Genomic DNA, 23,096 nt, shown 5'->3' with positions numbered 1-23,096 from the left:
CACTCTTCATTTGTCTCTAAAGCATCAGGCCTTTCCCTTCCTCAATACTTCTGCCTTGCTCTCTCCTGCTGCAGCACTCCAAGCTCTTTCTCACCACAGCAGCAATATTTCATCTCACTCAAACTCACCCTCCTCATTTGATTCACACTTTTCTTTTGAATAACTTAAGCAATCTATTTCTCCATCTTGGTCCTTCCCACTCAACAGGTACCTTCATGCCAGGTACTGCTCAAAACTCTCAAATTTGCTGTATATCTCCAATGAATTGAAGTATCCAGGCAGCAACAAAGCATATTTGGGACAGTTACTAAATTTGAACTTGAGAGGAATGAATATGCATAAGTAATCATCAATAGCAGAAAATACTACAGCAGGTATTGCTTAAGACATATTTTATGCCACTCTTCTGAGGAACATTTTTGATTTCCTCATGACATCATACCCAACCCCTCTGTCTTTATTTTCAGTTGGGCTATCTCATTGTGAAACCAGTTTCTGGTTTGGGCTATGCCAATTGCATCAATGTAAAAAACATCTAATATCCAGCTCTTCAATAAACCTTCATTTTGTTCCACAAGCAGGAAATGCTCCAAACCAAAAGTCAGTAAAAATTGCTGAGTTCTTTCCTAGAACTGCCACCATCTGCAACGCTTGCACTATAATATATCCAGTTTCTGAAGGATGCATCAGTGAATTTTCAGATCTCCTTGTGATTATTTAAGATGCAGACAGGACTCTGTGATACATCAAAAGTCAGCCTTGCCACCACACAAGTCCCTTAGGAGCAGATTTCATTCTCTTATTTGGCTTTTATAGGCAGATCAATCATATACCATCAGCTCGTGGAGAGGTACTGTTTCTCTGACCTGACCTGTTTGAAACTGCTGCCTCTTTCTTTGGGACCACTGCTTTTAGCCTCCAGAAAATGAACTTGAAGGAGTAAATGAAATAAAATTAGAGAAGACAACAGAGGAGGTAGCAGTGACTGACTTTCTTTTTATAATGGTAACACAAGGGCAACAAAGTATTGTGATTACCTAGAGGAATTTGGTAAGGAGCCAGCAGAAGGATAGAATAGCCACACTATCCCCTTAGACACTGTGAACTTTGAGTCCCTTTTTCTCAGTAAAACATACTGTGATGCCTGAATTAGACACAAAACCTGCCATTTTCAGGACCTGCTTTCTGTTCCATTTGGTGCTCATAATACTCAAAATCAGTCTTTGTCTCCATTAGCTACCTGTGGAGCATGTTCTAGAATTTAGATGTGAGTTTTTACAGAAAGATGCAGAAGTGAAAAGGACTTACTTCAAAGTTTCAGCAAGGAAAAAGCTCTGCTGTACATCATCATATGTAGGAGATGAGGAATACACATCCTTGACACCAGAAAAGCCACCACTGACTCGGCAGTACTTGTCAATTGCCTGCAAAAAGGAAAGGAAAAGACACAGAGAATTTAACTGTAGAACAAAATTTGGAAATTTTAAAGCATCAAGCTTGGTCAACAAAGAAGGTGGTTCTTTTTGTGCTGCATTTTTCTGCTGTGAATCTCTTTGTTGAAGGATGCTACGGACATTAAGAGTTTATGCTGAAAAAAAGAAAAGTAGACTGGACACATACAGAAGTAGCATCATTTTAGGGTTATTAATGACACAACATTTGGCAAACTGCTACATGCTAAGAAAGTATTCTGGGGAAGAACACTTTCTTTCCTGGGTATTTACTGTTGGCTGATACTGACGACATGACAAGGACTCCGTAGACTTTTTCTTTGAGCTCATGCAGTTCTACATCAATGACACTGGGCAGAACATCCAGCAGTCAAATCAATGGAGTAAGTGCTGTGATGTGCACAGGAAGGTAACAAACATCCCTGGGAGAGTCTTTAGAGTTAAAGGAACTCTTTGACTGGTAGGTAGTCACAGAGACTTACTGAAAGTAGAAATAAAATACAGTACTCATTTTTATGGACTGTTGATTCCATCCTGTAAACTCTTCTAGCTGCTGCTTTCTCCCCTCATCTCCTTCTCCTACCTATGCTACTCTCAGTTTCCTGTTTATACAGCTGAAACTCAAGTCAGCTTGCATGCTGGACTGCAGCAGAGCTCTTTACCTTTAAAGCATGGAGTTTAAATCCATGCACATTCCATGAAGGAAGGGGCCAATGGCTTCTCCCCCTCCAGCTCCAACACAGTACAGTGAAAAGCACAATGGAAGAGGAGGAGACTGGAAAGAAAGCGTTAGCAGCTCAGAGCACCTTTCGCCTACACTTTCATTATTCCACTCGCATGCACAACCTTACAGCACACAAGGATACCAGCCATTAAAACTGGCTCTGAAGGAACGACTCTGAAATGATTCACAGGTTATTTGTGCTTCCCTGCTGCTTTGACTGTGCTTCCTCAGCAGATACCAACTCTTTTAATAGATTCATGCAGGGACAGAAAAGAAGCAGGGATGAAGGAAAATGTTTGTCTCGGGATGTCTGTCATTACCAACGACTGAACACAGCCACCTGTAGCTCAGTAATCTATGATTCAGCTCGATAGCCTTGCGTGGAGCTCCTCTCCACATGGTGCTTTAGGCCCACATTTCTGTTCATTCTGATTTTTGCTAGTTATACTCAGCAGAAGCTGAGGGGTGTCAAGGCAGGGGAGCAAATAAGTTTTGAATGATGCCCTTTTTATGCAGAGAAAACAGATTCAATCAAAACTAACTCTTCAAGGACCTCAGTATCACCTTTGCATACTAGAAATATGGGAGACAAAGAGGAATTTTCCACTGGACAAATGGACAAAGAACTGTCAGCAGATGCTGTCACTGACATCAGGAGGAAAAGCAAAAAGTTGAGCAGGATACCCAGGACAGCAAGTCACAGCACAGCAGGTACTACAGCTGACCTCCTCCTAGAACACACTCTTACCCTGTGGAAATCTGAGACTGTTCATGAACCAGAGAATAATCCAGACTGTACTAAGTTCTTCCACATTTCTAAAAAGGAAGGTTTTTAGAAAAGCAAGTGAAGAGACTGGCAAAAGTATTGGAATGGCTGTGGCTCTAGAGTCTGAATTTATGCCAAGAAAGGTACAGTCTTTCTTGGCAAAATCAAATACTTGCTGTAATTCCTTATCTCAAGCACAACTTTCTCAAAGTTTTAGATGGAAATGCTCCATTTTTCGTTGGGACTTGAGTCTAAAAGGAGAAAGTGCCTGGATGAATTCTTTTCAGATTTGGTTACTGGTGCAAGCCAGGGCTACATTGAGACAACTCACATGCTGAGATCTGGGTTCACCAGATTTTCTCTACAGTGAAGAGAAAGGTGTATGTGACACATCTAACCCAACAGCACCAAATGCATGACAATCTCTGTGTCTGCACGCTCTTGCACAACAAAAGTGATGCTAGCTGCCACATGGCAGCCAAACAACATCAACAACACAAACAACCCCAACACCACTCTCTCCACAGAAAATGAAAACACACCTATCAACCAAACCAAGAAAAAGGAAAGAAACAAATGAATTACTTAGCTTCTGAAGAAATAATGCATACACTGTTTACAGAACAATTTGCATATTCCTCCCCAGAACTCCTACAGCCACCAGGCAGGTGTTATATGAATAAACAAGAGCCAAAGCACTTCTGCTTTATAGGCAGAAAATGAAGTGCCTGCTCTTGGCACTACTCCCTTTTATAATAATACAGAACATGACCTTGTGTCTGCTCTGAAGCATGGCAAGATGGAGGAGGAAGCCCCAGTGTTTACAACTCCTGCCAGAATTCCCAGCATACAGTCTGATCAGGCCAGTGTTTCCCTGGTCAACCATTCAGCAACCCTGATGCTGTGTGCCACAGCCTGTACAGGAGAAACCTGCTAGTGACTGTGGCAAAATGAAAACAAGGAATACATGGTACCACTGTTAGGACACCATCTCCTTCCTCCAGAAGAATTAAATCCACAAGCCAGTGTAAGAGACAAAACTTATTTTGGAAATTGTAGCTAATGGATAGCACTGAGATCCTGCTCTGTGCTGCAGAGGTCTCATACTTGGGTAACTAAGTGCAGCAATGGTGAAGCCAGCAGGCCTACAAGCCTAGAGAAAGAAAATGTATGAACTATATCAACTTTTTTTTTTTTTCCTTATGATTACCAAGTAACCTCATAGCTTCAGAAATTTCTCCTTGGGAAGACAAATTCATGTTCAGAACAGGCAACGGATTTACCCTAGGTGATCAGAGTTCTACATAATGCAGGTAGTAATGAACTGTACAGGAAAAAAGCCTCTGAAAGATTGCTTTACAGCTGTTCATCCATATAGAAAATTTTAAAACATGAACAAATAATTTGTCCTTGATTTGAAGCTGTACAGAACTTCAGGACACTGGCTGAAAATCTTGGTGCCACAGACAAGCTACTTAAATAACACTTGAAACTCTCAGTGTTCTGTCTTCACACAGACCTCAGAGCACTTGGTGTAGTGGCATCTGATTTGCCACACAGATACACTTTCACTCCAGAGCTGCAGACCAGTCTCCCTGATAAAACAGTGCTTAATTTACTGCACCACAGAATACAGGGAAGCTCCAAGATGACTGGAAGGGTGTTAAGGAAATATTGCTACCATTACAAGGCACTGGCAGACTGAATAATTTTAGGATGGCATACCTGATGTTAGTTCCAGACAATTACAGAGACGCATGGATAGATATATATATATATAGATTATATATATATATATATATATATATATATATATATATATATATATATATATATATATATATATATATATATATATATATATATATATAAGAATTAGAGGATAACTGACACCAATCAGCATGGTTTTATAGAAAACTATCTTGGTCACAAGCTTGATTTCATTCTTTGAGAGCTACAAATTTGACAAATAAAGGCAACTGCAGAGCTGTAATAAACTTAAAAGCTTCTAAGGCAATTGACGTGGTATTTAAGATGTTATGGGAAGACAAGGCAGCACTATACTGTATCAATATAATTCAATTTAAAATTGACTGACAGTGCTCTAAGAAAGAACTGGCAATGCAAAATCATCACAAAATAAAGCTGCTTCTCACAGAGATCCACAAGGAGCAGTCTGAAGTTTTATCAATCACTGCAACACCACTGCTGGCTAAAATGACATACGTAAATAACAGTGTAATTTGCTGGTAACTGGGTGCCAAACAAAATGAGTTTCATAAAACCAGGCACATAATCCTAAACCTAGTCATCAAGTCTGTGTAACTGCAGACCCAGGCTAGCCTGGAAGGTAGAGACAACCTTTGGAATGCAGAGACACTTCAAAGACTTCCATGGCTATGTAACACAGTTCAGTCTGAGTTCCTGCTAGGACACTGGTTATTGTAATCTATGAAAATTCTTTGGAAAGAAAACATGGGGGGAAGGACATTTTAAAATGGCACAGGAAGTCACAGGAAAACCCAGTGACTGAGAGCTGAAACTAGGCAAATTCAAATGGGAAATGAAGCAAGGGTTTTTCTAATAGCAAGAATAAATAAATAATGGAACAAACTACAAGAAGTAGTGGATTTTCTAGTTTCCTTTATTCAAGTACAGAATAGAACAGGAGAATATTCAACAGTATATTCCTACCAAACACATGTGTCTTGACTCAGAAGTGACACAAAGTGAAATTTCAGTACCTGTAACATACAGGGAGGTCAACATGAACCTAAATTCTTTGGAAATAAAATTTGATGTGCCTCTCAATTGGACTCCAGCTCCCTCAGTTTCTCTGAGGGTGTTTTTTGTGGCATATGCAACTTTTCTTGACTGTGCCAACAACATGCCCACAAAAACTGTGCCAGTTTCTTCACCAGCTGTCATACTCACAGCTTCTAACCCACGAAACTGTGAAACCATATTTCTTTTACCTCCAACTTATGTCTGGCTCTTTTCTGTCTACTCTTCTCTAAGGAGAATCACAGAATGGCTTGGGTTGGAAAGGAGCTCAAAGATTATCTAGTTCCAACCTCACTGCCACGGGTAGAGATGTCACTCACTTGAACAGGATGCTCAGGGCTCCATCCAACCTGACCGTGATCACTTACATCCACAGCTTCTCTGGGCAACCTGTTCCAGTGCCTCACCATGCTCTCAGTAAAGAATTTCTTTCTAACATTTACTATAAATCTTTTAAACTCTTTCAGTTTAAAACCATGTCTTTTGTCTTGTCAATAAAAACACCATCTTGCTTCTTTTAATAAGCCCTCTTTAGGTACTAGAAGGCTGCAATGAGGTCTCTTTGGAGCCTTCCCTTCCCCAGGCTGAACACCCCCACCTCTCTCAGCCTGTTTTTTTAGGAGAAGTGCTCCCACCTTTGGATCATATTTGTGTCCCTTCCTGCTCTAAAAGGTGCACTCATTCTTGTGCTGAGGACCCCAGATCTGGGTGCAGCTGAGGTCTCATGAGGGCAGAGAGCTATAGGTCTTTCCACTCCATCTTACTATCAATCCTCAATTTGCCTGAAGTTAGCCCAAGCTTCAGGTCTGGGCTATTTATTTTCACTGTTAATAGAAGCTCTGATGAACTCAGCAGCCTCTGTGGTGCAGTCCTACTTAGTGAGATACATAAGTCCACAACTCTTAATTGAACCCTCCATTCACACAGCTCAGATTAGTAATTGGCTTTACATGCCTATTGTGAAATGATGGCTCTTACTGCTTTTAAATAATTAGCCTGAAAAGGATTTCAGTAATTTTCTGTATTTACCCTGAGTATCCTGCATGCACATTTCTGTAATACTTCAGCCAGCCCCCCAGCACACCATCATCCAATTTGACTGGCCCAATACAATTGAGATGAATGCTGTTTCTAGTGCTAAGTACAGTATTAGGGAGAATTAGCCTTTTTTCATCAGGAAAGAGATAGAGACCCTGTCACAGGGATTTATGATCACTGAGGGAATGTAAGATTGAACTTCCTGGTTTTTCCCCCAGAGACACTTGATTTGGAGAGATGCAACAAAACAGGCCTTGGACAAAGCATAGCATTTGCACTAAAGTTTTGTCAAAAAATATAGACAACAAATCCAAGTATGCTTCAGAGGTTGGAAGGCAAAAGGAAGACAAACTCAAACAGTGTTGTACAACAGCAGTAAGCCAACTGCTCTACGTGACACACCAGATTCTTCTCTATTTATAAATGATGGAATAAACACAGCCAGAGCTGTGTGTGATAGGGAAGAAGAAAAAGTGGTGAGTAGGTGTGAGGAATAAACACAAGAACTTATTATCTATATGCAACGAACAGAAAATCCTGGGGAACAAAAAGCTCCAAGCTTCTGTGTCAGCATGATGGTGGGGTAATAAAATTCCTAACTGTGGGAAGGAGGGGTTTGCAAAACTATTTATGAAGAAGTCAAAAATATTTTATGGCTGTGTTCGATAAAGAAATCTTCTGTCAAGGAAAAGCAAGCAGAAGAAGGCTGTCTGTGAGGACAGAGGCAATTAAGCACAGGGGCTGCTTGATATACAACTTCAATGGAGGTTGACAGAAGGATGAAATAAAATCCTACCCCGCACACAGAGAAAAGTGGAGGCAGGGGAGGAGGAAGGGAGGGTTTGTTTTGAAAGCATTAATGGGAACCAAGATAACGAAAGCAAATGGAGAAAACTGAGCAAAATGCAATTAAAACACATGCTTTGCAGTGTGCTTAAGAGACTGACTGATCCTGGCCTGAAAATCTTTACACTTGTAAATTTTTTAACCTATTACGAAGGACCCCACCTCAGCTTGGATCATCCAGCCATAGCTTCTGAAAGGAGCTTGCTAGATCAGCAAGAATTTGTAGTATCTACACAGGCAAGGAGCAGGCTATTAACTTTGTCATGTTAGAAATATGCATAGTTCAGGCAGCAGTTTTGGAGACAGCAGAATGCATTCTGGAACACAAATGATACAAATGTGGAACCTGTCTCCAGAATAACGTAATTCTGTTTGGAACAAAACAGACTAAAAGGTAAAACCACACTAAGACACAACTGTAAAATACCTGGCCTCTTCTAGGTGTTGCAGTTGTGCTGAGGGATGGATAGTAATAAGCTTGGCTAAATATTGTGAATACAGGCATCTCAACAGATCTCTTCCCACCTTTTCTTGATCTCTTGCTTCTGGAGCAAAACTGGTTTTCAGCCACAGAATAAACTTACCCAGTCTCCTGGTTTGTCTCTTTCTTTGCTTTTCCCTCATCTCCTCTGGATGTAGTCAAAATATTTCATTACTGTCTTGTTATCTTTAATGTTTATTCTCATCTCTTGGCTTTGAGCTGTTTCCAAAGACTGCTGGAGCAATAGCATGGAAGTAGAGAAACTCTTGGGCACTGCTGACAACAGCAGGAGTCATGACTAGGGGGTTCTGTTTCCACGCCTAAACTCATGGGCTGTGTAATGCTGAATGCACCTCTCACCTGAGCATCTGACTCAGCAAATGCAAAATAGCAATAACTGTGCACCCTCATATGTATCCTGGTTTACAGGAAACTGTGAAAATTAATTACCACTCCAAGTGCTTCATTACCATGAGACTGAAGTGGCTTCAAAGGGGAAACAGACAAAATAAATTACTGACAGATGATGAATCCAGTTACCTGTGCTGCCTCCCAGCCCCACTGCCTGTACTTGGGATCGTGGGTGAATCTCCACATGTACCAGTAGGTCTCAATCACTTCTGGCCTTAGGATGTAATACTTCTCATTCTGCCGTACTGCCACCGCCTCCACGCCACCATCAAATTTGAATGCTTCTGGGCCCAGCTTTAGTGCTGCAGAGGAAACAAACAATCAAAAAAAAAGTAAAGGTAAGAAAAAAATTTGCTCCATACTAATCTTTGCAGGAAGGATGGGTAGGAGACTGCTTTATCCCAAGCTTGTGAAAAAAAACCCAGAACCTTTAAGCAGTCTCATAAATATTTCCTACTTTTTAGGTCTATAATTTTTCTTATGAATAATTTATCTAATTCCTTTGAGAAAGCTACCTATTTTGACAGGACTACAGTAATCCTCTTGAAAACTAATGGAACACTATGAATACAAACACACTAACGTATTCGATTATAGGATAAAATTGAAGTGACCAACATCAGTTCCTTACAAGAAAAAGAAAAAAGAAAAAAAGAGTCAACACAGGTTTTGATGTCCTTTGATCCCACTAGCACAGCAGGAAAAGATCTTGGAACTAAACAAAGTAGTATCATACCAAACAACCTGTACCTTTATCCAAACTGTTGGTTTAAGGATGTGCTGTTAGGCCACTGCAACTGATGTGCTGTGATCTTCAAGTAAAGGGTTTACAACCGGGCAATGAAGTCTTAAATACACCTGAAAATAAATCTCTGCACTAAGAGATTCACTGTTTAAGCCCTTAAAAAAACCTGTAAAGGACCTGTGCCAGCACCTGGAAGACTACTCATATAAGAACAACACACTGTAGAAAAACTGTCTATAATAAGAATTTTGTATATGTATGTATGTGTAATTTTGTATATGTATGTGTATGTAAAATACATATTTTGTATTAGACAGCTGCACATTGGTGCTCAAATTTAACATTAATAATGTACTCTTATGCACCTCACCATTTGTTTTGGCAGAGAATTTTTAAGGCGTTGAACTCTGAAGCTGCTCTTGAGCTTTAAAAAATTATCAAAGCAATTAATCATGTAATTCCTATGGGCTAGAGGTTCAAATTAACCAAGGGTTCATGGGTCTGAAAGGGGAATCTTAGAATACTATAATGAAAAATACGAGCAACTCTCAGTGTATGTGCCAGCAGAAAATCTCCAAAAGAAGTTCCCTAACCTTTTTGTTTCAAGGGACCATGCCTCTGGATGCCAAAAGAAAAAGCATCACACTGCTTCAGCCACATGAATGGTAAGGGAAACTCCATCAAGAAATGTCTACTTCTTCCAAAAGGGCCACTTTATAGGTTTCACTTAAAAAATCATATACATCTCACTATAAAATAAAGGAGATCAGATAGAGAGTTCTACCTATCCAAAATTCTGAATATAAGAATGGTCATACTGGACCAGGTGGAATTCTGTCTGCTCCAGTATCACATCAACAACAGCCAAGATCAGACAGACATTGATGGGGAAGTGGAAGCACCTGTCAAGTACATGAGATACCTTTTTCCATCTTTTCTACCAGCCTCTACTGTTTTTGAACTCAAGACTTCTCCAAACTAGACATACTTTTTTAGGTGGTCAGTAATTCTTAATAGATTTATTTCCCAAGTACTCATCTGGTGCTTCCTTAAATCTGTGTAATCCTTGAGCATCCAAAACAACCTCTGCTAAGGAGTTCCACATCTCTAATACCTATTTGATGCAGAACCACTCTCCAATCCCTATGTGATTCTGCAAATTTGCTGAATCCTATCTAGAAGGTCCCTTTTTCACCCTGAATAATACTATCCAATTCAGTTGTGCCTTGAATGGAAACTGTTCCATGCTTCTAGTTAATCCTCTAGCCCTGCTCTGCAACTCTTCCAGTTCTACTATACCCTTTGTAAAATGAGAGAGGACCAGCAAATACAGGGAAAAAAAGTGCAGGTGAGATTAGTACAGTGACATAATGACATTTTCTATTTTTCTCTTTCTCATTTTGTTTTTCCTGAGTGCTACTGAGTTGACATTTTCATAATCTCAAAAGCAATTTCCTGAATTGCAATGGTCAGTTAGCACTCATCATTTAATATGGTAGGTTAGAAATAATTTTTTCATAGATGCCTCACTTTACAATTAACTACACTGGATTTAATTTAGCAATTTATTATGCAGTTACTCAAGGTCCTTGTGTAGTGCCTTTTTTTTTTTTTTTGCTATTATCAGTGCACTTACCTTACTGTTTCTGCCCTTTTCTGATCATTTATATATGTGTACATTTTATTTATATATAATACATATTAAAACATGAAATGTAAATATACACTTATAATGTATATAAATACAGTACACATTTTACACATCTATACACATATGTGCAAATATATATCAAATATATCAGAATACTGCTGGTTAACCAGCATTTATCCATTGCAAGAGTGGACTATTTACCTCTATCCTGTTTTCTATATTATGCCCAATTTTTTCCTCCATACAGGTACTTGCTGCTTAGATTGTAACTGTTTAATGTCCCTAATGGGCCTTAGTAAAAGACCTGTTAAAAAGACTTTTGGAAATCAGGGAAACATGACACCTATGTTAGTCTTAGCCACCAAAGAAGCTGGATTTCAGGCAGTTCTGGTGATCCACCACCTACAGAAACTGTGATGTCTTCTCTTGCTTTGTAGCCTGCTCGTGCAGTAAATCTTTAATTATTTACTCACACCTACTCCTAATGCTATTTGAGCACTACAAGAAATCAAACTACCCAAGGATGGGTGACCTCTGCATATTGTGAAGATTTCACCAAATTCTTATCTGAAACCAAGGATGTAAAATTGATAGCTGACTAAAGAAAAGAAGCTATTATGGGCACAGTACCTTTCAGGGGCCATTCTTCTAAGCCAAGAGCAATCTAAGCCATTTTACAATGCTATAGTGGTCACAGAATAATCCAAATATTTTCATGTTAATAGCACTGATAGACTATAGGCAGGGAGAATAGATGAGAAACAATTTCATACCAGTGCAAAGCTGAATAATCACAATTTCAAAAAACTTCAACTGACATAAAGTTGACTTCAATGAGAGCTGTATTTAGCACTGCCAAAAAAAGGGCAAATCTTTTTACTTTTAGATAAATATATTTCTAAATTTCATAAGTATTTTTGCAAATATTGTTGTCTGTTTTGTATGTGTCTTTAAGACTATGATCAATCTAGCAATAAATTTCCTGAAAGTAAGACAGGATTCATAATTATAATAATACTTGCCAGGTTCTAATTCATAGAAAACTGGAGGAAGAGAACATCCAAGACACTTCTGTTTGAGGCTCTAAACTATTCCATCAACACACATTTCTATTTCATAAGTCTCACAAAAACATGTTATTATTCTCATTTCCTCAGCCTTGCCTGTTTAGCTGCTTACTGAAAGTCTTGGGGCAGAGACAGCATCTACTCATACCCTTGCATATGTCTCAGCTGAAATCTTAGTCATCTGGCTTATTCTGCACTAGAATTGTCACACATAAAACAGCTAAAGCTGTACTGCGATTCTGAGGACAGCTCTTGTCAAGAAACTTTAAAGAAGTGCAAAAAACTTCATCCTAAAATAAGCTCCCTGTAGTCAGTCAATACTTTACACACTATCAGCTAATGGCTAGGAAAATTCTTATGCATAAGGGATGGTAGAGTGTACTAAAAATACAGTGTGCTATAGATCAGCACACAATGCCATCTATACAGATAATTTTGCTTTTTTATCTAACCTCTACAATACCTATGAAAGCTGATTATTCAGATTGATTTGTTAGTTATTTTCTATTCTTTCTATTTCATTGGACTTTTTTTTGTTGCCATCTACAGATTTCGCATTGCCAATTATTTTCTGCCTGTGCCATGTTTCTCAGTGGTGCATATTAAGCATGAAAAACAAAGAACTAATCCCCAGAAACTGAAACACCTCAAGATGTGCAGCACTCACATAAGCTTAAACACCAAGAAACCTTGTGCCATGAGCAGAGGAAGCTGTATTTTTGTAGCCTTACCAGTGCCCACTGACAGCATTATGATTTCTTCTGCTGGTAAATGGGCACACAGATCAGAACATGCCTCCTATCTCTGTTTTTCTCAATCCTCCAAACTGAGAGCACACAGGACTACAGGAAAATCCTGAAATCTCCTCTCACAGGATGGGAGATTTAGAATAGCTGCAGCATTAATCTATTGATAGTTTATGGTACAAAAAATAGTGGAGTTGGTAGGAAGCAGAGGTATGTGTAGACTACACATCATAAGACTATTCTGGTTACAGTTAAGTTTTCTCATTGACCATCAACAAGCCTTTTCAAATCCTTGCTGTTTCTAAAGGGTGCCACATGCATTCACAATTTCCTGAGGAGGGGAAGACCCTTGGAGAAGGCTCTCATGCTGCCATGTCCAATTTATGGAAACACAAATCCCTTGCTCAGAGGCAGACCAGAACCACGACTACAGCCCCTGCCTTCACCTTCTAAAAACCATCAGCTTCCTCCAGCTGCTGAATGAGAAAGATATCCTTTGAGGAGTGCTACAGACTGATCCTCAGCTCAAGCAGAATCTACAAGGATTTTCACAGAGCCATGGCAAGGGCCCAAGCCTCTCACAACATACCTAGTCACTTCTCCAGCCTTTAGTCTGGAGTCTAAGGTCTTCTCTCAGGTATTCCTGGGGAACATTATAGGTGACTCAGATTATCAGTGAGACTACATCCCTGCATAAACTTCTCGATGATGCCACTTGCCACTGCGACATAATCCACAAGAAAATACATCAGGAATAGTTTCAAGGACTTTCCAGCTTCTCTGTACCAGTCAGCACTAAAACAACCAATTTTCTGAAATATCGGGTTGTTTTTTCTAACAGGCTCTCAAACTTTCAATATGTGCAACAGGTTGATGATAGTTGTCAATATAATGCCCTCATTTTCCAGAAATGCTTTTATTCTGTGAAATTCTGTGTCAGTTTTACTGAGACTTAAGCTGAGCTATGGAAATTTAGCTTGCTTCATTAAGCAGTATTTTCGTACTGAAGTATTCCAGGTACACACTGTAGTTTATTAACTAAACTAACAGCAGCTGTGTGCTGACACAGGCAAAGGCAGCTCTGCTGGTTTAGCTAAAGAAAAAGCTGCCTAACCCCTGCCTGCAGTCTCTGCATCCTTCTCCCTCCTCTAGGCATGCCAAATGGGGCAAGTTCTCCAATGTTCATAGGAGAAAGAAATCAGGCAATCCCCTTTGCCTGCTGAACCATAAACCTATTAGCTGTACCAGGATGACTGTTTGCCCTCTTAAAGATGCTTCTTCTACCATCACCCAGTCCTGCCATTAAAGTGTACAATTATGCTCAAATCCTGCTGTTAAAACATAACAAAGAAGTTGATACTTTGCATGTGTAAGTTCTTAATTTCCTTTGAAAAATCAGGCCAGAAAATTAAAACCAAAACATCCAAACACAAACAATCCACATTCCTGGGACTGCATGACTGAACAAAAGAAAACAAGGGCATTGCAAATTTATAGCTGTCTGTACAGCTCTCAGTCTTTCTTGCCCATGTGTTCTTATACAGTCATTAAATATGCAATCAAAACTTTTATCTCCCCCATCTTTTGACTTATTTAGGGTACAGAATAAACATCTGAAGGAATAAAATTAGGTCTGCTCAAACAACTGTAAATTTAACACTGCTTATTTTTAAATGTCAAATTAAACATTGAAATGCAATTTTTCAGAATGCAACAATAGCTGCTATATCCTAGCTTTTTTTCTTAAGCACACTCATATTTTTTTTTCCTTTCCTTTTTTAAAACTGTTGCTACCCAAATAAAATTATCACTTCTGTGACTGAATTATTTAGAAAGACAGGCAACTATACAATGAAACTATGTAATCCTGTGGATAAATACATGAATTCTCATCTTAAAACTGCTTAATTTATAGTTGCCATTATTTCTACTGGGAAGGTATTTCAGAAACTCACTCCTCTGATAGCTACGCAAAACCATTTCCAATCTGCAACCTACATTTATCCACAGTGAGCTTAAAAATGTTACTCCTGTTACAACTGTGTTCTTTTGTATCTTAAAATAACTATTTCTCTTCAGTGTTTGCCCCTTGAGAAGGCAATAAATTTGTCCCTTTCTTTGGAATTATTTTTCTAGCCTGAGCAGGCCAATCTCTCATATTTTCCCCATTGTAAGATAAAAGCTCTGTCACTCTATTCATTCTGTTGGTCCTTCTCTGCATTTGTTCTGCTTGAAATTCAGATTTATACAGAGTATTCAGGGTGACAAATTACACGTGTCTTCTAAGGCAGTCTTAGTATTATCTAATCTCTGCTGAAAATTCTTCATCTGATACAGACCAGGACATTTTTCAAATCCCACTTCAGACAAAGAGCTCCTGACTTTTTCTGGCAAACTTCTTCTGATAGTCCAGTTCTCAAGATGTCTCTGATTATTATTCTGAGACTCTTCCATTTTAATTATGTATTACAACTATATGGCCACCCTAAGCATACTCAGTACACTTCAAGCATCAAGGTAGCTATAAAATAATCCTGGTCCAAAAGACTGACCTTGAGAAGCTTCCAGCCCAGCAATGAAGTCTGATGCTTCCTCCTCACTAGTCAGGCCTTTGGCCTCCTCACAGTCTGCACAGTACTCTTCATCCTCTCTTGTTTAATTGTACTTAGAATGCGCTATTACTAAAACCAGTAAAAAGTCTATTTACAATTTTTTCCCTCTACTTAACTGTAAGAACAGTATATATGAAAGTAAAAACTTCCCTATATATCTGTGAGGACAAGAGCTCACACAAATTCCTTCCTCACCATACCCATATAAACCATCTTAGCTGACTGATCCAAAACTGAGGACAAACACGCATAAAGGAACCATAAACCCTGGGTTTGTATTTACTCACCATGATGTAGAGCAGAAGTAAATACACAGATGTTAAAGATTCATACTGGTATAAAACCAGTGTGTGTTAGACAAGGTCCATAACAAATCCTAACAATAATTACAACAGTTGCTGTATTCCAGCTATTGGAATAATTTGATTAACAATAGGTCTTACTTGTCCTGTCATATGACTCATGACATGTATGTGCAATTTCAGCTCCGAGCTGCAAATAATGTCCAGCTTTATCATCTCTGGAACCATCTGCTCCAAGGGCAAACATTCCACCTGCAAAACAGGTCAAATGGCCCATCTTTCTTTCAAGATGCCCGTTCTTCCACTCCCCAATGAAGGTCAGTCCTCCATTGGACTTTCTGATGAGATGTTTTTCTATGGCCTAGAAAGAGATTAAGAGAACTTTCAAATGCTGTTTCACATGCAAGTTTTACTAATTAACATTCTTTTATCGAGCAATGTCTGGCTTTCAAAACAAAAATAATTTTCTTTTTTTCAAATTCACTTCTGAGCACTACAGGAACAGCCAGCTATAAGAATATAATTTCAAAGCACAAAAAAAATTACCATAACTGCTAAAAATGCTAATGACATCTAACAGGAAAAGCACAACATAGACAACACTGTACTTTTACTTGAGAATTCAACACTTATTTTATGGCTCAAGCAGTATTTGTCTAACTGTTAACTCTGGGAATTACCTATTTGCTGCTCTGTGCACTCTGTGAGTACCCATCCACGTTGGAAACTTTTGGTCAGCAACATATGCAAACCTGTACCCTCAGTCAGTCTTTAATAGGAAGTGACAGGAATGCTCCAGCCACCTTCTAGCTTCTCCATAGCAGCTTTCTGATTGCACATTCTCAAATGATGGGTGTTAGAGCAGCTGTTCACAAAAAACCCCTTTCTTTTATATGTGAGGCAACTGCTGCTTTCTTTTTGCAGCAATATATGTATTTGTACCATTATATGTTGTTGCTTGTGACTTTAAAAATGGTATCCTTCTCTTAGAAGAGCAGCTGACTTAACTTCCCAAAGTTTGCAAACGAGACGGAACATTTGCTTAAGCCTCTTTCAGAGAGGATCACAATTCCCACCAACCTACTGCAGTATTTACTATGTCTAGCATTAAACAGTGAGATAGTAATGAAAGAGAAGTGCTGGTCTGCACTCCTGTTGGGTTAATTCCTTCACTAATACCACTGATAGATCTGAGGTTTGTGCTCATGGCAGGATCCAGAGAGAAAGCAGAAATAACTGACAGAGCAGAAACCAGTAAGTCTCTGACAGCTGCCAGGGTGGTTGTCTAACCATCATGCAAATTGGCATTGACGACTGCTTTCTGCTGCTGAGGAGCCTGATGTGGTTCACTGTACAAGCCTCATTTGGTCTGAAAGTACTGGTATGGGAAGTATTGGATCTGCTGAAAACTGCCACTGGAAAGGATATCAAGATCTGGAGCATTAATTCTGTTGATTCCATTATTCTAGACTGTGACAAAACAGGACGTTTTTCGACCATATGGTACATAAAAGTTGAGCCCTTTTTGAAGGAAAGCCACTTTAATTGTGAAGAGCAGGAAGGCACTAAAGCCTATGGATTATTTATTTCCTAGAGGAAAGCATTTTTTTCCAAATGCTAAGTGACATTTCCTTTTTAATTGTATCTTGCCGTAATTTCATAACTGTTGAGGAGTAAATGGTTGAATTGCTGTGGTTAGTGCCAGGATAGCCAACAAAGGCCAGATTTATATACTTCTCCATGAGCTACACTTCTACTCCAGATTTGCTTTCATGGCTTGACTGAAGAGCATGTTCTAGGTGCAACATGCTCCCCTTCTGAGCAGAAAACACATCTTCTGATTGTGCTGGAAATAACTGCCTGATAGAAGGGGTAGTTTTTGAAATCTGAAAATCAAGTACTGTCAGCTACTTAATAACTAGGTTAGGTTCTGAGAGTCACAAAAGAAGCATCTCAAGAATATAAATACAACTCTCTCAAAATACTTTATCATTCAACAACCCACAGCCTCCCAACCGTGGAAAAATGACGACTGATATTTACAGTAATTAACAAGGGACAGCTGGGCATTGCTGGGAGAACTGCCCAGGGGATAAGAAAAGTTTGTGCAGGTTGGGATAGGTGTGGCATTTGTATCCTGGGCTGGATGGCCGAGGCCACAGAGCACTCCAACAGGAACTGCAAAGCAATGACATCCAGCTGGACTACAAGGAGTATACACATAGCAGAGTGGACGTGTATACCCCAACTCCCAAAGAGAAGACTTAGTTCACGTCAACTAAGAGATTAACTAATGAAGGAGCTTCCTTAGTCTGTGAAAGGCCTGAACAACAGGGTTTGTTCAGCCTAGAGAAGAGACTGAGGGGAGACCTCATTGCAGCCTTCAACATCCTCACGAGGGGCAGTAGAGGGAAAGGCACCAATCTCTTCACTCGTGAGTGACAGTAGCCATGGGAACAGCCTGAAGTTGTGTCAGGGGAGGTTTAGGTTGGATAGCAACAAAAGATTCTTTACGCAGAGAGTGGTTGGGCACTGGAACAGGCTCCCCAGGGCAGTGGTCACAGCACCCAGCCTGACAGAATTCAGGAAGTGTTTTAACACTCTCAGGCACATGGTGTGACTTTTGGGGTGTTCTCTGCAGGGCCAGGAGCTGGACTCCATGATTCCTGAGGGTCCCTTGCTATTCAAGATACTCTTGTGATTCTATGCAAAACCTGAATGTTCCTGAAGTTCATGTGCTTTTCATGATTACAAAAAATAGCATTTTCTGAGCTGTCTTGCAGCAGTACTTGCTACGTTGTGACAGTCAAGCACACGGCTGAATCCTTCCTTTAGCTACCTAATGCTGCGCAGTAAGAAAGAGTGAGGATCAAATTTATGAGCCTAACAGATTAGGCTGCTCAAGGCAGCAGATCAAAAAGAAGCTACCTGTCCTCCAGCTGATGTGAGAAGGAAAAAAAAGGCACTTGAAACCAGACTAGCTGGAAGGCCCACATGATGATGTTGAAGGCAAAGTTAAGAGGCCCATCCTCAATTTTTATCACCACAAAAAATTCCCAACAGGTATCACAATTTCAGCTTTTATCACAGCTGTGAACTTCCATACTAGGACATGGCAAAGAAGTGCTCTTTACAGCGGAACACTGCACCCATGTTATATACAGAGGGGTTATGGATATACAACTTGTTTGTATTCATGTTAGGAAGTATGTGGGGACCTGGATAAGACTTTGTATACCATGGATTGGAACCCATGATGTCTGAAGGACAGATGCTGCATTTTTCTTCCCTGTGATAACTCCAAGGAATGAGATATCACCGTTTACTGCAAGACCTAGGAGTGAGGTTATGTTGTTCATCTTACACTCACACTGCTGTAATAAGATAAGGGAGCGAAGCGTGGCTGGACAGAGACATTCTTTTAGACTGGTGGGTGCTGAGAACACTTCCAGCTCTGCTGTGAGTGGGAGGAATGCGTGCTACACCTTTCCCCTGCTGCTTGCACAAATGATGCAAAGAGCTTCTGCTCCACATTTTGAAAAACAAAGAATAAGAAGTGTTTGCTATGGAGGAAGACCTATATTATAGGCAAGAACAAAAGAATGGTAAGGGAATGGCCTCTTAAAAAATTTAAATAAAAATTCGAATTGAAGTTATGCAAAGCAAATCCTACTTAATGACTCTTTGCCTATGTCTTTCAACATCAAGTAGGACCTGGGAGAGACACAAATCCTGAAACAGAGTATGTTCCACAGCACATAAATCAGTACAGCTCATGCAGACTCAAATGTACAGGGGGTAGAAAAAGCAGAAGGAACCCTCTGATACTGGGACTGCAGGACATAGCATACATGAAGCAGGAGCAGCTTGGCTTTTCCTCCCTCCTATCCACAGAGTGTTTCCACCTGGTTCCAAATTTCCCTTGTTCTGTCTCCATTCAGAGATGTGCCCATATAAAATGTTTGCAAGATGGTTTACAGTGAACAGGATGAACAGGAGAGTTTATTTCCTCTAATTTTGAAGTGTTCACAGTTTAAGAATCAGAGTAAAATATTTCAAGAGTAACCAGAATGGAAGCTAAATATCAACTGCTAAACATCTTAAAATCTACAGGACTCCATAAACTGTATTTTAACCTATTAAAAATACACAAGTAATGTTATGATCTAGTAATATAGATTTTAACAAACCCTGGAAAGCTAAGGAAGTTCAAAAAACTGGGAAGCATCCAATGCTTTATCAGTAGTTTAAAAAGTTAATAAAACAATTATATAAAATGAATGATGTCATTTCAAAAATAAATGTTTGATTGATATGTGTATTTTGACACTAGAAACATTAGAGATTTCAAGAATTTCTTGGCATTTTACAAAATATTAGCCCTAAACAAATTCAAGGCAGCACATATGAAATGGATTAAAAGCTGGCTTGCTAGAACACTTCAAAGAAAAACAAATTGAGAAAAAATAAAAAAAAAATCCTTATCCCATGAAGATTCTGCATAGATACTTTATTCAACACCGGGCAGTATTTCTAACAATGATCTCCAAGAAAAATGCTAGAAAAAATATTGGAGTTGACACAAAAATTGATGTAACTATAGATAATGATAAAGAAAAAGTCAGTTCTGTAAAATCACTGAGAGCAGGTGACAAAACGGGTTTTGCCTGAACAGTGTGTGGCAATAGAGATAAGTGTAAGGTCAAACACTGAGGAATCGGGAATGTAAATCACAGTGGGAGGAAAGCAGTAAATCGACAAGATTATAACCAGTTCAGAATAAAGCAACTGGAAAGTGGATGATGGTATGAGGCAAAGGTTAAGAGTACAAGCAGAGCTTCTGGCTGGATGAAGAGGATAAAACCAAGAAGGAATCAGTTAGAAGAAGAATTGCATTAGAAGAACCATTACATTGCTGTCTCCATACTGAAGATACTGGAAAATACATAGAAAAAAGCTTAAGAAATAATTCAAAATCTGTTTTATCTTGTGAGACCAAAAAAAAATTTTCTTTTTCCTTCAGGAGAGAATGTCTATTGCACATTTGATAGTAACCAACTATATGGTGCAGATAACCCTTTAAAACAATGTAGAGAAGGAAAAAGTCAAAGCAGCTGGAAGTGAAATGTAATCATAAATTCAGGTCAGGAATAAGACATATCACAGCTTCAAAGCAATTTTGTACTAGAGCTTTCACTATGTATCTTGTAAAATGTGAATTCTGAGAATTCCAAGAATAGGTGTTTTGCTTTAGAAGACCAACCACGCTAAAACTAAGCTGTAAAAACTTATTTTGAAAGCAACAGGGCATGCACAGAGCCTGGAACACATCAGGCACCAACCACACACCAGCACTGGGAGAAGACTACACAGTCCCTGCTGCTGTTGGTACCACAGCTCACGTTACTCAAACCAGCTCAGTTATTCTTTATGTGTCTAAATGGTAGCAGAGAAATGGTGGCACAGTGGGCACCACTATAAAAGGCTGCTGAGAGAAGATGGGGAAACTGAGAAAGTAAGAGCTGGGCAGCAAAAAGCTCAGAGCCACCACAGAAAGGCCCCCATCCCCCAAATCCCACTGAACCATCCTGCCTGGTTCAGTGGTTGAACCATCCTGCTTGGGCAACCACTTCTTGGTCTGTGACAGGGAGCAAGACCATAGCACAAAAGAACCATAGAATCAGGAAGAGATATGAACGGCATTTTACAAGGTAAATACAGAATATAACATGTAAATGCCCTAGAAAATAATGCAAAGAATAAAACAATTTGGGACTTCAGGTCCTAGAATGATGAATTTCCCAACACTGGAAAAAAGTGACTTGGTTGTTCTGCACACATCTTAAGGTTGCTAGATCTCCTTCTAATAAATTAGAGCTTGGGGTTTTACATTGCACCATTTGGGAGAAGCTGATTATTTTTAGCACAATAATCTGCATCATGTATTCCACAATAATACTTTTTAAACTACTCAGAGTGAAAGCTAGTATTATTCATCACTTGATTTCTTAAAACTTACATAATCAAAACAAGTCCTGTGGTTGGTGGTGCTTTTTCTGCCTAGGTTTCTTTTTTTAAAATTTAATTTAATTTCCTTAAAATCATTAAAGATGGTTCCACTGTATTGGAAAACTCAATGAATTATAATCACCTCAATTGCATCGTCGTACATTTTCCTTGCCTCCGTGTCCATCTTGTCTGACATAAGCCAGGCTTTCAATAAATATTCATAAAAACTGTCTCCCAGCCCGCCCACGGATGTGTGATCTGTAGAAGGGAAAGAGGGAAGAAAACAAAAAAAAAAAAGGTTGAAGTTATGTAATAGCACCTTAGATTTATTCAAAACAAAACTTATGTTTTTCAGGTCTACTGCTGTAGAATTATAAACATTTTTTAGCCTGTTTAGAAAGCTGCACTGCACTCTTTCCCCTCCAAACTTACATCATAGACAGAAAACCTTCTGTACGTGTTCCCTATTCGCCATTCTGCACAGGCTATCCCTCACATCAAAAATGTATTTTAACCTGTTTTTACTTCATTCCAAAGAACCTAATTGTTTTACTGCTAAGGTTTGGGGGTTTTAGTTTTTGGTTTTTTAAGGTATATGTGAAAAAAGCACGTGGGAAACCTCCTAAGATCTCTGTATTGAGGATGTAACCAGGTCATGTGGCTGGCTACAACTGTCACCCATGAACTATACAGAATCCAATCTTTCCAGCAGATTTTTATTTCTTACAGGGTAGTTACTCAACAGACTAATGAATTCCCTAAACTAAATGTTCTTATTGAAATTCTTTTAGTCCAAAGGGAAGCAAGCTGCCTTTGCAGTGTAGAACACAAGCCCTGCTCTGCTCCACTGTGCCTGAGCAGCTACGCAGAGCTGTGCCACATGCCAGAGTAAGACTGCTTCGCTATTAGAATCCACCAGCACATAAACTGAACCTCCTAACACACAGATTTCTTTTTTGTCCCCTTTTTTTATTTTATTTTTTTCCCTTGCAGAGGTTGCCTTTCACAAATAGTGTCACTACTATTCTGTGCTGACAGCCCACTTGAGAACTACCTATGTTTCTCTTTGGCAGAACTATCATACTTCCCCACAAAAAGCCTACTGATGGCCTGGCAGCCTTGCAGCTTCTGCTCCAACCAGGGTAAGCACTCACTCAGTACACCCTTCATTCAAAAAGCAGCACTCTGTGAGATTTAATAAGTGACTCCAACCAGAATACACATAACCTTCTCTTTCCTAATGTTACAGCTCTCAAAACAGCAGCACCAGAACAGTCTTAGACTCGTGAAGCTGGGCGAGGGAAATGTTTATCACCAACATTGTCACAATGCCAGAAATTTACTGCCCTAAGCATGGCTGGTTGAGTCATGCAAGTACCCTTTCACTGGGTGAAGGAAAGATATGACACTTCCTTTTACAAAATACCTCAAAAAGTGGTATTATTCACAGTTTTTCTGGGATA

The 23,096-nt window shown here is 39.4% G+C and overlaps 1 protein-coding gene across 1 annotated transcript in view; it reads right to left on the bottom strand.

Moving 5' to 3' along the window:
• MAN1A2 (mannosidase alpha class 1A member 2) overlaps positions 1 to 23,096 on the bottom strand; it is a 135,120-nt gene that overhangs the window by 5,623 nt on the left and 106,401 nt on the right. Inside the window, exons 9-12 of the mRNA XM_041410892.1 lie at positions 21,776 to 21,891; positions 15,766 to 15,985; positions 8,631 to 8,803; positions 1,309 to 1,424 (exon numbers count right to left, since the gene is read on the bottom strand). Of these exons, the coding sequence (XP_041266826.1) occupies positions 1,309 to 1,424; positions 8,631 to 8,803; positions 15,766 to 15,985; positions 21,776 to 21,891 (625 nt within the window). The remainder of the gene's footprint in view (positions 1 to 1,308; positions 1,425 to 8,630; positions 8,804 to 15,765; positions 15,986 to 21,775; positions 21,892 to 23,096) is intronic.

Source organism: Onychostruthus taczanowskii, unplaced genomic scaffold, assembly GCF_017590055.1.
Source record: "Onychostruthus taczanowskii isolate IOZ18803 unplaced genomic scaffold, ASM1759005v1 scaffold34, whole genome shotgun sequence".
Lineage (NCBI taxonomy): Eukaryota > Metazoa > Chordata > Aves > Passeriformes > Passeridae > Onychostruthus > Onychostruthus taczanowskii.
This window is presented reverse-complemented; position numbering and strand designations above follow the sequence as displayed.